At 38.1% G+C, this 12,279-nt stretch overlaps 1 protein-coding gene across 2 annotated transcripts; it reads left to right on the top strand.

The window, feature by feature from the left end:
- The first annotated feature begins 1,344 nt into the window (after positions 1–1,344).
- Positions 1,345–5,163, top strand: LOC149922092 (uncharacterized). Of its 2 annotated transcripts, XM_090163025.1 has the most exons (7): positions 1,345–1,533; positions 1,593–1,988; positions 2,052–2,154; positions 2,981–3,441; positions 3,775–3,880; positions 3,937–4,192; positions 4,255–5,163. In XM_090163025.1, the coding sequence occupies exons 3-6, from the start codon at positions 2,097–2,099 to the stop codon at positions 4,047–4,049; spliced, it is 738 nt and encodes a 245-aa protein (XP_090019151.1). In that variant the 5' UTR covers positions 1,345–1,533; positions 1,593–1,988; positions 2,052–2,096; the 3' UTR covers positions 4,050–4,192; positions 4,255–5,163. The 2 variants fall into 2 exon arrangements, with proteins under 2 accessions (XP_090019151.1, XP_090019152.1); XM_090163026.1 differs by having other exon boundaries at positions 1,345–1,988; positions 4,589–5,163.
- Positions 5,164–12,279: the final 7,116 nt, after the last annotated feature.

The raw sequence follows: 12,279 nt of genomic DNA, 5'->3' as shown, positions 1-12,279 counted from the left end.
CTTGATTTTCCAGTTTAATGCTTCTTATGCATTTTTCCTTTATTTGAAGAATTTTAACAACACTCTCAGATGGATAAATTAACCTTTCATGATTCCGTAGGATTATTAAGCCTTTCAATGTTAAGCAATAATCATGTTGGTGATATTTATCCCTTCTTCCTGCACCAGCTCAAGCAACATTACCAAAGGCAATAACCAAACAATATCCTTCAATATAAGCTTAATTTAAAAATTTTCAATTTCATTTCATTTTATTTTTTCCCGGGTTTTGTAATTTGGTTTATATTTTAATCGTATTTGTGGATTCCTTTGCCCTGTGCTTTACTATTTTTCAAAATCTACTTTGCACTTTTTGTTGCAATTTTCATCAACATTATTTTTCTTTCAGTTTGATCTCATTTATGAATGTATTATTATGTTATAACTTTTTGGTATGTTTGTACACAAGCCGGGAACGTCTTAATGGGATGGTGAAACGCCGATATAACCTACTTTCTTTCGATTCCTCTTCTATAATTCCTTTCAAAAACGATCGTCACTCAATATTATCATATGTAAAATATTTACTCAGTGAGTGATTATGTTACATATGATATTATAGATTAAATTCGAATTTTATTAAATTAAAAACTGCGGCGAAATCGACCAAGAAAAATGGCTACCATTTTTTACCCGAAATAGTCATGTATTTCAAAAAGGCCGCGATTTGTTGTAGCGGCCAATGAATGCGCCCGTATAATCCGTGAACGACAGCCAATGAACGGCGAGTTTCTCGGGGTCATGGTTTATTTCTATCTCTATGCCAGCTTGGATATGTCCAAGGTTCATAAATACGCTAATAATGGGATATGCCAGTCTATGGTCTGTACATCTCCGGCTTTTTCGAAAATTGTTTTCATTGCGTTTGATTCATTGAATTGGGAATAATACTACTAGAATAACAATTACGATTTCGGTTGCCATGGTTACGCGTGACCTGTTCTGATAAGACTGTACGAAATTCATCTTTATAATTAGGCGGTAGCGCCATCTATATTTTGTAAAGTTATATGGCTAAAAATAAATAATTTTTAGCTAACTAACCGTAACTTTAGTTAAAAAGGATCGTGTTGACAGAATGAAATTATTTTTAAACAACTTTAAAGGTTTGTTTGTTTCGCATCAGATTCGCAAAAACATTCAATTGCAATATAGTTGCCACCACTAGAGACAGATGCCGCCACGGTAGAACGATAAAGTTGATAAATTCTCTTTATTGAACGAAATTGGTCCAGCGCCAGCCAGATTTAGTTATCCCTCTATTTATTCCCAACTCAATGGTTTGATTCTCGGACACATTTCATATTAAAATCGATTTAAAGTTAACATTGAGGTACTTTGTATAGAGAAGAGCTGTTGGTAACCTTCCGTGCCATTTTTCAACGTTTTATAAATCCGTTGCCTCCGTTATAACGGAGGCAACGCTAAATCTCTCTTATGATCTTATCTATCCTTCAAGACCAAGGCTTATTAATTATTTGGCCTTGTTTTGCAGTTTCACCAGTAAAATCTCTAAATATCGTCCGCACCCGCGGGCCGCGGACGATATTTAGAGCTCAACGTTTTTCCCCATTTCCACCTCTGCTGCGCGTATATTGGAAATTTACCGGTTTTGTCGTGGAAGACGTCAACTCAGCTTGAGAGACTTTTGTCCCTTTTTTGGGTCGCGCTATAACCTCAACCACTGGTCGTATTTTAATTCTGTTATCGGATTTAAAATCAGCGTGTTTCACATCATAGGCCTGTCTTTTCACGATTTACAATTTAATCAATAACGCCAATCACTCCCATAATTTAGAGCCCGATTTCACCTGGAATTCGGTAACCGCGTCATGTAAAAGCACTGTGATATCGAATATAGGGTCATTGCCCCCCCCCCTTGATTAAGAGAAGGCCTAGAAATGGGCAGGTGTTGAATTTTTGAAACTGGCAAAATCAAAGTTTTAGTTGTATGTATTATCTTTGGTGGAACTAATCTATCAGTATTTTTTGAATGTTTAATTTTTTGACAGCTGTTAAGTTTGACAACTAATAATTTTCGAGCTTTAAAATTTGAAATGCCAAGGAAACAAAAGAAAAAGGCAAAACGACGGGCTGAGTATTTGCGCAGCAAAGGTAATAATTTTTATGTGGTTGAACTAATATAACAATATTTTTTGAGTTTTTAATTATTTTTCTATGCAGGCCCTAATTTGGCACTTACATTTAATTTTAGAAAGCACTAATTTTTTAAAAAAATTATAAAATTGAGATGTAATGCTTGTAAAGCACCACTTCTCATAAATGGGCATATATAACAAAAACAGTTCTTTGAACTGAAAAAAACAGTTTAGAGCTCGTTAAATGTGCAGCCTTAAAGGGACATATATAAGTATTAAAAAATATTCCTGTGAACAACAGAATGACGTCATTCCACTGCTCCTCCAATTTTTAACACAAAATCTTTGATCCAATTTTGCCCACAAAGGTATCCATATTTATTTTCTTCCCTACAAGTTGAACATTAAAATTTTAAAATTTATTGTTATTATTATTATTATTATTATTATTATTATTATTATTATTATTTTATTTTTTGTTGCAGTTACTGCAATAAATAAATAATACATAATAATATTAATAAATTTAAAATTTTTAATGTTAAATGTGTAGGGAAGAAAATAAATATAAATATGGATACCTTTGTGGGCAAAATTGGATCAAAGATTTTGTGTTAAAAATTAGAGGAGCAGTGGACTGTAATTTGAAAGGCGGAATGACGTCATTCTGTTGTTCACAGGAATATTTTTTAATACTTTAAATGAATTTGACATATTAATCAACAATAAAAATAATATATGTCCCTTTAAGGCTGCACATTTAATGAGCTCTAAACTGTTTTTTCAGTTCGAAGAACTGTTTTTGTTATAATCAGGTTACTGTTCATTTCCAAAATATTAAGAAATGACATGTGCGGTACCATTGTGCGATAACAACTTTAACAACTGCCGTGGGTCGGAAATGTCTTTCCATTCTTTCCCCAAAGATGTTCCAACAAGAGAACAATGGCTAAGAGCGTTAGGAAAAACTAATGATTGGGTTCCAGCCTCAAATTTAAGAGTTTGCTCAACTCATTTTACTGCAAATTGCTATAATACTAGAAAACCTGACTCTCCATTTAAACGACGCTTCCTGAAGAGAAATGCTATTCCATCTGTACTAGACCCTAAAGAATTTAAAAAAGAAAGGTTAATGGAACCACCATTAGCAATGAAAGTGCCAGAAATTGACGAAGAATTTTCAAGTGGTAGTAGAACAGGAAGTTCTTCCTTTACTGAGCCTTTATCTGAAATCGCAGGTGTGTCAAATGAAGAAGTGGTTTTTAAAGGGGATCCTCTATTAATGCACACTTACGCTTCAAATGTATTTAATATTTTTTTATTAAACTACTTTAAGGGCAACATAAGTGGCCAGGTACAGGTTGGCTATAGAAATTAGCAGCAGGCTGCTTTTCCCATTCATTCCTCTATAAACCATTTTTGGTTTTACCACCTCTGAGTCTGACTGGTTTCATGTAACTGACCCAAAAGCCAAAACCTAGCACACGTTTCTTTTGCCCCTGCCCCCCTCGAAAAATACCTTATTGCCCATACATTTTTCTTCCACAATGTTTCGCGCCCCTCTGTGCCTAGCCACTTACATGGCAATCTAAATCAGTTATTAGTTTAATCAAATAAAAATATTTAAAATTTATAGAAATTGACAGCATCCATTGGTATTATGGCAAAACCATCGACCAAGTCGACTGGTATGGTAGCAAATCCAACTTTTAGAAGTGTAGGAATCCAAGTTAACACAATTGGTAAGCTGCTTTGAAATTTCAAATAGATAGTCATTATAAAATGAATTCCTTATTAGATTTAGGAAAATCTCGAGCAACTCAGTGTGATTTCAGTGATTTTGGCTACTCCTCACCTATCATCAAATCAAAAAGCCTTTCGCCAGAAGATATGTTCTATGATTCCGACTAAGATGAATTTGAGGAAACCAGTTGTGAACCAATTGGCTCCCCTGTAATGTCCCTTACAAGTGAAGCGAAACCGCCCGGGTTATCTTATTACCCAAATGAAAGTTGGCCTGTTAGCCAGGAAAGTGAAGACATGGAGACAGACGAGTATGTGATTTTTAGCAAGTATTGCAAGCTTATAAAGTCATTACACCAATTTTAATCATTAGGGAAGAATTTAAAATTGATGATTCACCTCCACATCTGCAAGCAATTTATTACAATTGTTTAAGATGTGCCACATTTGCCATCAAAAGTAAACTGTAGAGTTAACGGAACTTGCCTCTGCTTAACAACATCACTGCTATCCGTAAAACCCCTGGCTCCTGTACCTATGATAATTTTAGAGGCATAAGTCTCACCTGTATCCCTTGTAAGCATTTGGAGACAAATGTTCGAGATACTTTAATGTCTTTCCTCGAGAGTCGATCGTTCTTCTCTAAAGATTAACATGGTTTCTTGTTACGGCGATCTTGTTTCACTAATATGTTGTCCATTCTTGAGGAGGTCACTCGATGTCTTGATGGTGGTGACTCGTTTGATTTAATAAAATAGGCTGCAAAATTTCGTCACTGGGTGACTCGATGTCCCTACAGAATGACATCCAAGCTCTTGAGCAACGGGTGTCTTCTAATAGCGTGGGTTTCAACGCTTCTAAGTCAATGGTTCTGCATTGTGGGGATATAAACCCCTGTAGTACGTGATCTTGGGGTTATGCTCAGTGGCCGTATGTTTGGAGCTCCTCATAGTCGTGCTGCCACTGCTTATGGTATGCGCGCTCTTTATTTACTACGCCTTTCCTTTTCGCATTTCAGTGTTAAGTCTTTTACAATATAGTACAATGTATATATTCGCCCTCATCTCGAATACTGCTCTAGTATTTAGTCGCCCAACTAGTCAAAGATATTGAGCATATCGAGAGAGTACAAAAAAAAGCCACGAAATTTTGTTCAAGACCCGCCTTGATAAGCTTTGTGGCTGGTAAAAAAAGTAAATAAAAAACAAAAATGTATATATATCTATATTATTTTCTATCTGCTATATATTGTATGGCACTTTTGTTTGTATATTTCGTGTTTCAGGGATCAATAAGTGTATTTCACTTTCTTTTCCTGACTAATAAAATTATTATTATTATTATTATTATTTGCTATGGACGGAATGTCATTAATTAGTTCAACATCGATATATATATCGAAGTGGCATACGCGGGGAGCGGGGGGGGGGTAACTTAATTTTTATATAGCTCAACAACTTTTCAAGTTAGAACGACCAAATTTGCCACACTTGTTCTAATTTCTCTATCGAGTAGCACTATTACTCCAGTGGCTACTTCAGCTCGCACCTTTCCAGTTAGAAAATCTTAATTTTTCATATTTCTCATTTCTCTAAGTAAGCGAGTACTACAATTTCTACAGTGGCGCACTGTAGGTACTGACAGTCGTAGATATGTTAAAAAACGCTTGTCCTTAAAATAATAAGTATGGTGTTTCGTCTTTGTAAACGTAGCTGCCATCCCCTTTAAGATCAAGCTGAGTTAACGTTACGAGAACGGACACAAAAAATGCCATTTTTTTGGGCAACGTAGACGTTGTTATACAGAGCAGGGTCGTCTTAAAGCCGGAGCTTAAGGGCAAGTGCCCAGGGCTACAACTTCAAAGGGCCTCGTTCGGATCACCCAATTTTTTTTATTGCAGTCGCTATAGAAGTATTAAAGGTGACGTTTGACTGCAAGAATCTGAACTAAAATTAAAGTAGTTTCACGGCGACGCAATAATTCGTGGATAAAATTTGGTTTAGTAAATGTATGTTTGGAGAAGTGACTGAATGCACGAGGGCTTGGGAAAATGAGCCCAGCTAATCTGTGTATAGGCAAGTCTGCGAGTGTTAAAGGGACTGGAAAATAAGATAAGACAGGTGATCCAATCATTTCAAAAAACGTCCACTTTGGCGCGTATTCTATTCAGCGCCAAATTTAGGGAGCGGGAAAACTGTGAAATAAAGCAGAGACTGCATGCAACGCTTTTGGAAAAATCCCTTTCTAGGCCCTTTAATGGAAAAGCTGCTAATGAGTAGTTGAGCAAATAAAATTGCCCAAAGAAATTGACTCACTAAAGTTACGAAGAGTGAACGGCACTTTCGTCTAAAAATTTCAAATGAATTAATAATTTAATGTTTAAACACTACACACTAAAAATTTATTGCTGGCTTTGCTCGCTCAATAACCACTATATACTGTTGAAGTAAGCAACTGAATATCATTAAAACATAAGTTATAAATGTTGTGGTTCTAACTAAAATATGGCTATAGCAATTCTGCAAATGATTTTGAAATTGGCAAAGCTTTGCCTAAGGCCCGAAATTTAACTAACGAGGTTCTGAGTATGAACAACTTAAAATTTTTAAAACAGCTTTGTGTTAATTATTTCCTTAAAATCCCTGTAGTTCGGGTATTTTATCACAAAATTATTCACCAAATTCATTCATCGCAAGCTGACTTTGCACGGGGCCTTGCAAACCCTAAGGTCGGCACTGGTCGCCCTTTAAGTTTACTTCCCGCCGAACGAATACCCTGGTGGCTGGCCAACCGCAGAACACGTTGGCCTACCACCAGGGTTTTTGCTTCGCAGGAAAGTAAATTTAAAATTTGACAGGCAGAAGAAAACCTAGGCCTTTGAAATGTCCAACCCCACCTACTTGTATGAAATATATTGCAAATTGTGGAGGACGACGACAACACCACTTTACGGCCTTTAAACCATAAAAATGGTCTCACTTCATATCTTTTACCTTCATTAGCAACTCTAGTGGTGTTCAATTTAGCCCGAAAAACGGGCCAAAATAGTCCCCGGCTAATTTGGCCCGAAAAACAGGTCAAAATAGACACGGCCAATAAGATTTCAAAGTTGGCACTGCATTTATTTTTACCTGAGAGTACTCTTATTTTCGCGTTGTCACGAGAAGCAGACCCCGCAAATCGCGTCTTAATTCCTGTTGTGGACCAGGTGTGGCCCTAAACGGGTTAGAGTGTGAAATAACTGGTGGCTTTACCGGGGAGTCGGGGTCCAGCTCTTGTAACCCACAAGGGCGGTGGCGCACTGGGAGATGTTAGCTCTGATCAAATGGTCCTATCTCCACCTCCGACTTCGGTCAGGTTTGGGCTGGATACTGAGCTTCGGTTCAGGCTAACGGAGAGGGTCCAGGCAAACTGGCCGCCCCGGCGGATTAGGTGGCCTGCTGTGGGGCGGCGAGCCCCCATATGCGGGCACGGCGGTCCTGTTTCCCGGCCTTTTGGGCCCACCGGGATCTCCAGTGCCAGCTGTGCTGGGTTACTTGGGCTGCTGTGTGCTCGTCGTTCCCCTTTAGGAGCTCTCTCCAAAGGGTTTGACTCCTTACCTACGTAGGTAGGGTGTCGGCTGGAATTGCTATAGCATCCACTCTTAATCCCACTGCTGTGTGCGAAGTGGGGATTGGTCCACCCATTGCTGCACCTTCTGCTGGGTTGAGTGGCTTGCGTCAAAGGTGCGACCATCAGTAGTAGGGTTCTGCTACCCATGCTGGATTTGTCACCTGTCTTGGCTAGGTGGACGCTGGCGTAGGGCACTATGATGATAGGCCTCCGGTGGTATGGTCTCTGTTACTAGGTACACCGGGCTATAAATTCTGACACACTGTGGACCAGGTGTCGCATCAAGTTGCCTTTTAGCCTCAAGCCATTTCTTTACTAAAATCGGTCTTTTAATTGGGAATCTAAATATTAAATCATTGCTTCAGATAAATCCCTTCTATTCCTTATTTCTTATTATACACTTACTTATGCATTGAACAATTTGGTTTCTACGGGTATTAACACAACGTTTCGACCCATTATGGTGTTTATTAAACAATTACAATAGCTTATCAAACAATTACAATAGCTTATTAAACAATTACAATAGCCTATTAAAAATAATCTTTCTACATTAATTAATTTTGTCTAATAAGTCACTGTAACTTCGAGACGTGTTTAGTTTGCTAAGCCTATTTCTCCGTTTAAAATTTTGCGTCTATTTCGCGCGAAACAACATCACCTGAAAGTAAAATCCACGTAACTAAATACACAAATCAGAATGATATACGTGGATTTTGCTTTCAAGCTTTAGTGATTCCCACAGCTAGAGATACGACAACATCGTCGAGTGATAACGTTTCAGATTTGAATCTAAATTTTTGTCCCGCGACTAGCAGATTTCAATTGTACGGTACCTCTATGTATTCCCAACTCAATGCGCTACCTAGTCGCTACGGCCAACTTTGATAGCGGGTGAAAGAGCCGTAACAGACTTATTTATATTTTACGACAAGCACTATATAAACAATAACTTGCAGGTACTGGTTTTCAGAAATATTATTTCTTGGAAATTTACTGGGAGGCTGATTTATTTGAGCGCCTATCAAGGAGCATAGGAAGGGAGGCGAAGAAAAACTGATCAACGCGCCAGCATCCTTGTAAGAAGTTTAGCGCGAACTCAGCGGGAAAATTTCGGAAAAATGGCGGCAACACGTAGCGTAGCGGCCGCAATCTTGCCGCCTATAGACACTTCAATAAATCAACCTCCAAGGAAATCCACAAGAAGTAATATTTCCGAGATCCAGGACCGGCAAGGTACTGTTTATATAGTGCTTGTTAAAATAATGCAATTTTTCACCTTATACGGCAGCAACAAGCATTCCCTTTTAACCAGGGCCACGTCAAAATTCTGAGAAGGAATTCTTCTCTTGAGAAGAGTTCTTCGTGAGAATTTTTATCTCCGTGAGCACCATTGAGTTGGGAATATTAATCTAGAGGTCCAATCAAAACGTCGGATTTCAGTATTTCGCGAAACAAGTTTTTAAAAAATAAGAATACTGCTGTCTGCTCCCAAATGACGAAAAAACTATATCATTCTACCCGTGGCGCCGTCTATCTCTCAATAGTTCGTTCAAATAAGACGCGTTTTCCAGCAAAAAGATTTTTTTTTCCAAAGTAATGGATGGCGCCACGGGTCATATGATAACGTTTTCTCGTCATTTTAGAGAAGACGGCACATTCGTAATTTTCAAAAACTTGTTTCGCGGTTAGCAGATTTGATTGGACCTCTAGAATAAATAGAGATACAACTAAATCTGGTAGGCGCGGGACCAATTTCTTTCCATAAGGAGACTTTACCAACTTTATCATTCTACCGTGGCGGCATCTGTCTCTAGTGGTGGCAACTATATTGAAATTTATGTGGTTTATTTTTATCGTACAAATTTTTACAAAATAATGGTAAAGAAAACAGAACGTCTTCCAAAGAAGAACCCGACGGAAAAGTGTCGAGAACTGAGGCGGCGTTCCCACGTTGGATATTGAAATAGAATTTTTTCTCGAATCTTATGCGAAATTGAAATGTATGATTTCTCGTAACAAACAAACCTTTGAAGTTGTTTAAAAATAATTTTATTCTGTCAACACGATTCTTTTTAACTCAAGTTACGGTGAGTTAGCCAGTGGTGGGCATTTTTCACAATGCTTCACAACGAAGTGTACGCGAAGCATTTTTAGTTCTTCACTTCGCGAAGTGCGAAGGGAAAATACGGAAAGCGCTCTGGTTGATCACCAGATCGTGTTCAGAAATTGAGAACTGCTTCGTTAAATAAAACACATCTCGGTTACAGGCAAGATTTGTTCTTCCGCTAAAACAATTTGGGTTATTCAAATAAAAAAACGTTGGGGGACCTCCATCCGTGTCAGATATCTACTCGATCACCATGTACGACCTTTAAAACACTTCATAACCATTTTTAATTACGTTCACTTATATTTTTCCAAAAAGTGAAGCAAGTTATTATCGTTACCAACACGATAGCGCTTAATAGAGGCGTATTAGTTCAGTAACGCTTGATTAAATGATAAGGATTTGAGAAGACGAAAAAAAAAACAATTACAGTTAAAATATAATTCAGTTTAAAAAAAGGCTAAGTTAATGACGTATTTTTATGAAGAAAGAACAATTGTCACAAATAATAAAAACACACAAAATTTCTTAATTTTTTCCGACCTAATATTTCATTCATTCGTGTCAGAACTTCGGGACGACGAACGTGGGGTTAAACTTTAAGGAAAAAGTAGATTAGTTCATAATTAAAAGGGATAATATAGCTAAATCCTAAACAAATTAGAAGAAATTAAAAAACTTACTACTAACTCGTACCCAATAGGTCTTCGAGCAAAAAACGCGAAACTCGGATCAAATAGATCTTCGAGTAATAAACTAAATTAAAATTAAATAAAATAGCCAGAACGGAAAGCAACGGAAAGCTATATGCAACGCGTTTTGAAATTTTAAATGTTTAGGCTTAGTTTTTCCTTTAGATTTGACAGTCGCCAGCCAGATTTCCCGCACGGTACTGATGAGTTCCAAATAGAACGAAACCGGTCTACCGTTGGAATTTCTGGCTATTTTATTTAATTTTAATTTAGTTTATTACTCGAAGATCTATTGGGTACGTGTTAGTAGTAAGTTTTTTAATTTCTTCTAATTTGTTTAGGATTTAGCTATATTATCCCTTTTAATTATGGACTAATCTACTTTTTCGCGTATTTTATCTTCCTTCTCACAGTCCATAGGTGGTTTCTTCTAACTTAACTTAAACTTTAAGTCTTAGCACACTTGAACCTAAAACCCAAAAAAGAAGCGTACCCAATAACTAGTTTTTCTATATTGTAGGTGCATAAAGGTAACTATATTGTGAAATTATCATGTAATTTTATTTACGTTAGAATATTACATTCTGTTCAGTATCCCTTGCTTCGCTTAACCTTAGTGTATAGAGTAATAGAACTTCAATGCTTTGGCCGTCATCGGTATTTTGGGCGCGTTTCTGAAAAAAAAGGGACAAGCATTGTTTTGGTTACTTCAATTTTGATATGTAGAGGGTAATGATAACTGCGGTGCAGAATTGAAACAAAATTTCAGGCAATTGACGAACTAAATTCCCTTTCACAACTTGTTACCAAATTTAACTCAATATTAAGTATGGCACTTCTAGCCTTTACTATATTCCACGTCGGTTCGAATACTCATGCCACCATGGGTCAACCGATTGTAATGAAATTTTACATACTATACATTGTGGCTATTTGATGAAAATATCAGTGTATCAGAATTTATAGTCCGGTGTACCTAGTAACAGAGACCATACCACCGGAGGTCTATCATCATAGTGCCCTACGCCAGCGTCCACAAGCCCGGACAGGTAACAAATCCAGCATAGGTAGCAGAACCCCACTACTGATGGTCGCACCTTTGACGCGAGCCACTCAACCCAGCAGAAGGTGCAGCAACGGGTGGACCAATTCTCACTTCGCACACAGCAGTGGGAGTAAGAGTGGATGCTATAGCAACTCCAGCCGACACCCCACCTACAAAGGCAAAGAGTCAAGCCCTTAGGAAAGAGCTCCTAAAGGGGAACGGCGGGCACGCGGCAGCCCGCATAACCCGGCACCGGAGATCCCGGTGGAACTTCAAAAGGCCGGGAGATGGGTCCGCCCTCATACGGAGGCACGCAGCCCCACAGCGAGCTACTCAATCCTCCGAGTCGGCCAGTTTGCCCAGCCCCTCTCCATTAGCCCGAGCCGAAGCCCAGTATCCAGCCCAAACCTGACCGAAGTCGGAGGTTGGAGATAGGACCATTTGGATGGAGCTAATATCTCCCAGTGCGCCACCACCCGTATGGGTTACATGAGCCGGACCCCGACTCCCCGGTAAAGCCACCAGTTATTGCACACTCCGACCCCTTGAGGGCCAGCTGAAAATATAAAGAGGTTCCGAAACTAGAGCCATTTGAAAATACCCCACGTCTTTAGAGTGTCGATTGTGCAATAATCTTACCCCCAAGCATTATGGCCAATATATTTTATACATCTATGACTAATGTAATGAAAGGTTCAAAACAAAAGTACTTCAAAGTGCAGATTTCAGAAATGGTCACGAAAATTGTCTAACTTTAACGGTTTTTCAAAAATAAGGATATTTTCAAAATTGTGAAAACTTGGGGGGTCAAATTTGAAAGGAAATTCTGAAAAAGGTCATTCTCCGATTTTAATGATTTTCGTATTTTGAGAATGGTCAGACAAAAACATTAAAGGAATTAAATTTATTTACATTTCGAATGAGAGTGTTAAATCACAC

Source organism: Leiobunum rupestre, chromosome 11 (genome assembly GCF_980474605.1).
Source record: "Leiobunum rupestre chromosome 11, qqLeiRupe1.1.hap1, whole genome shotgun sequence".
NCBI lineage: Eukaryota > Metazoa > Arthropoda > Arachnida > Opiliones > Sclerosomatidae > Leiobunum > Leiobunum rupestre.
The sequence above is the reverse complement of the archived record's forward strand: the minus strand, read 5'-3'. Positions and strand labels throughout refer to the sequence as shown.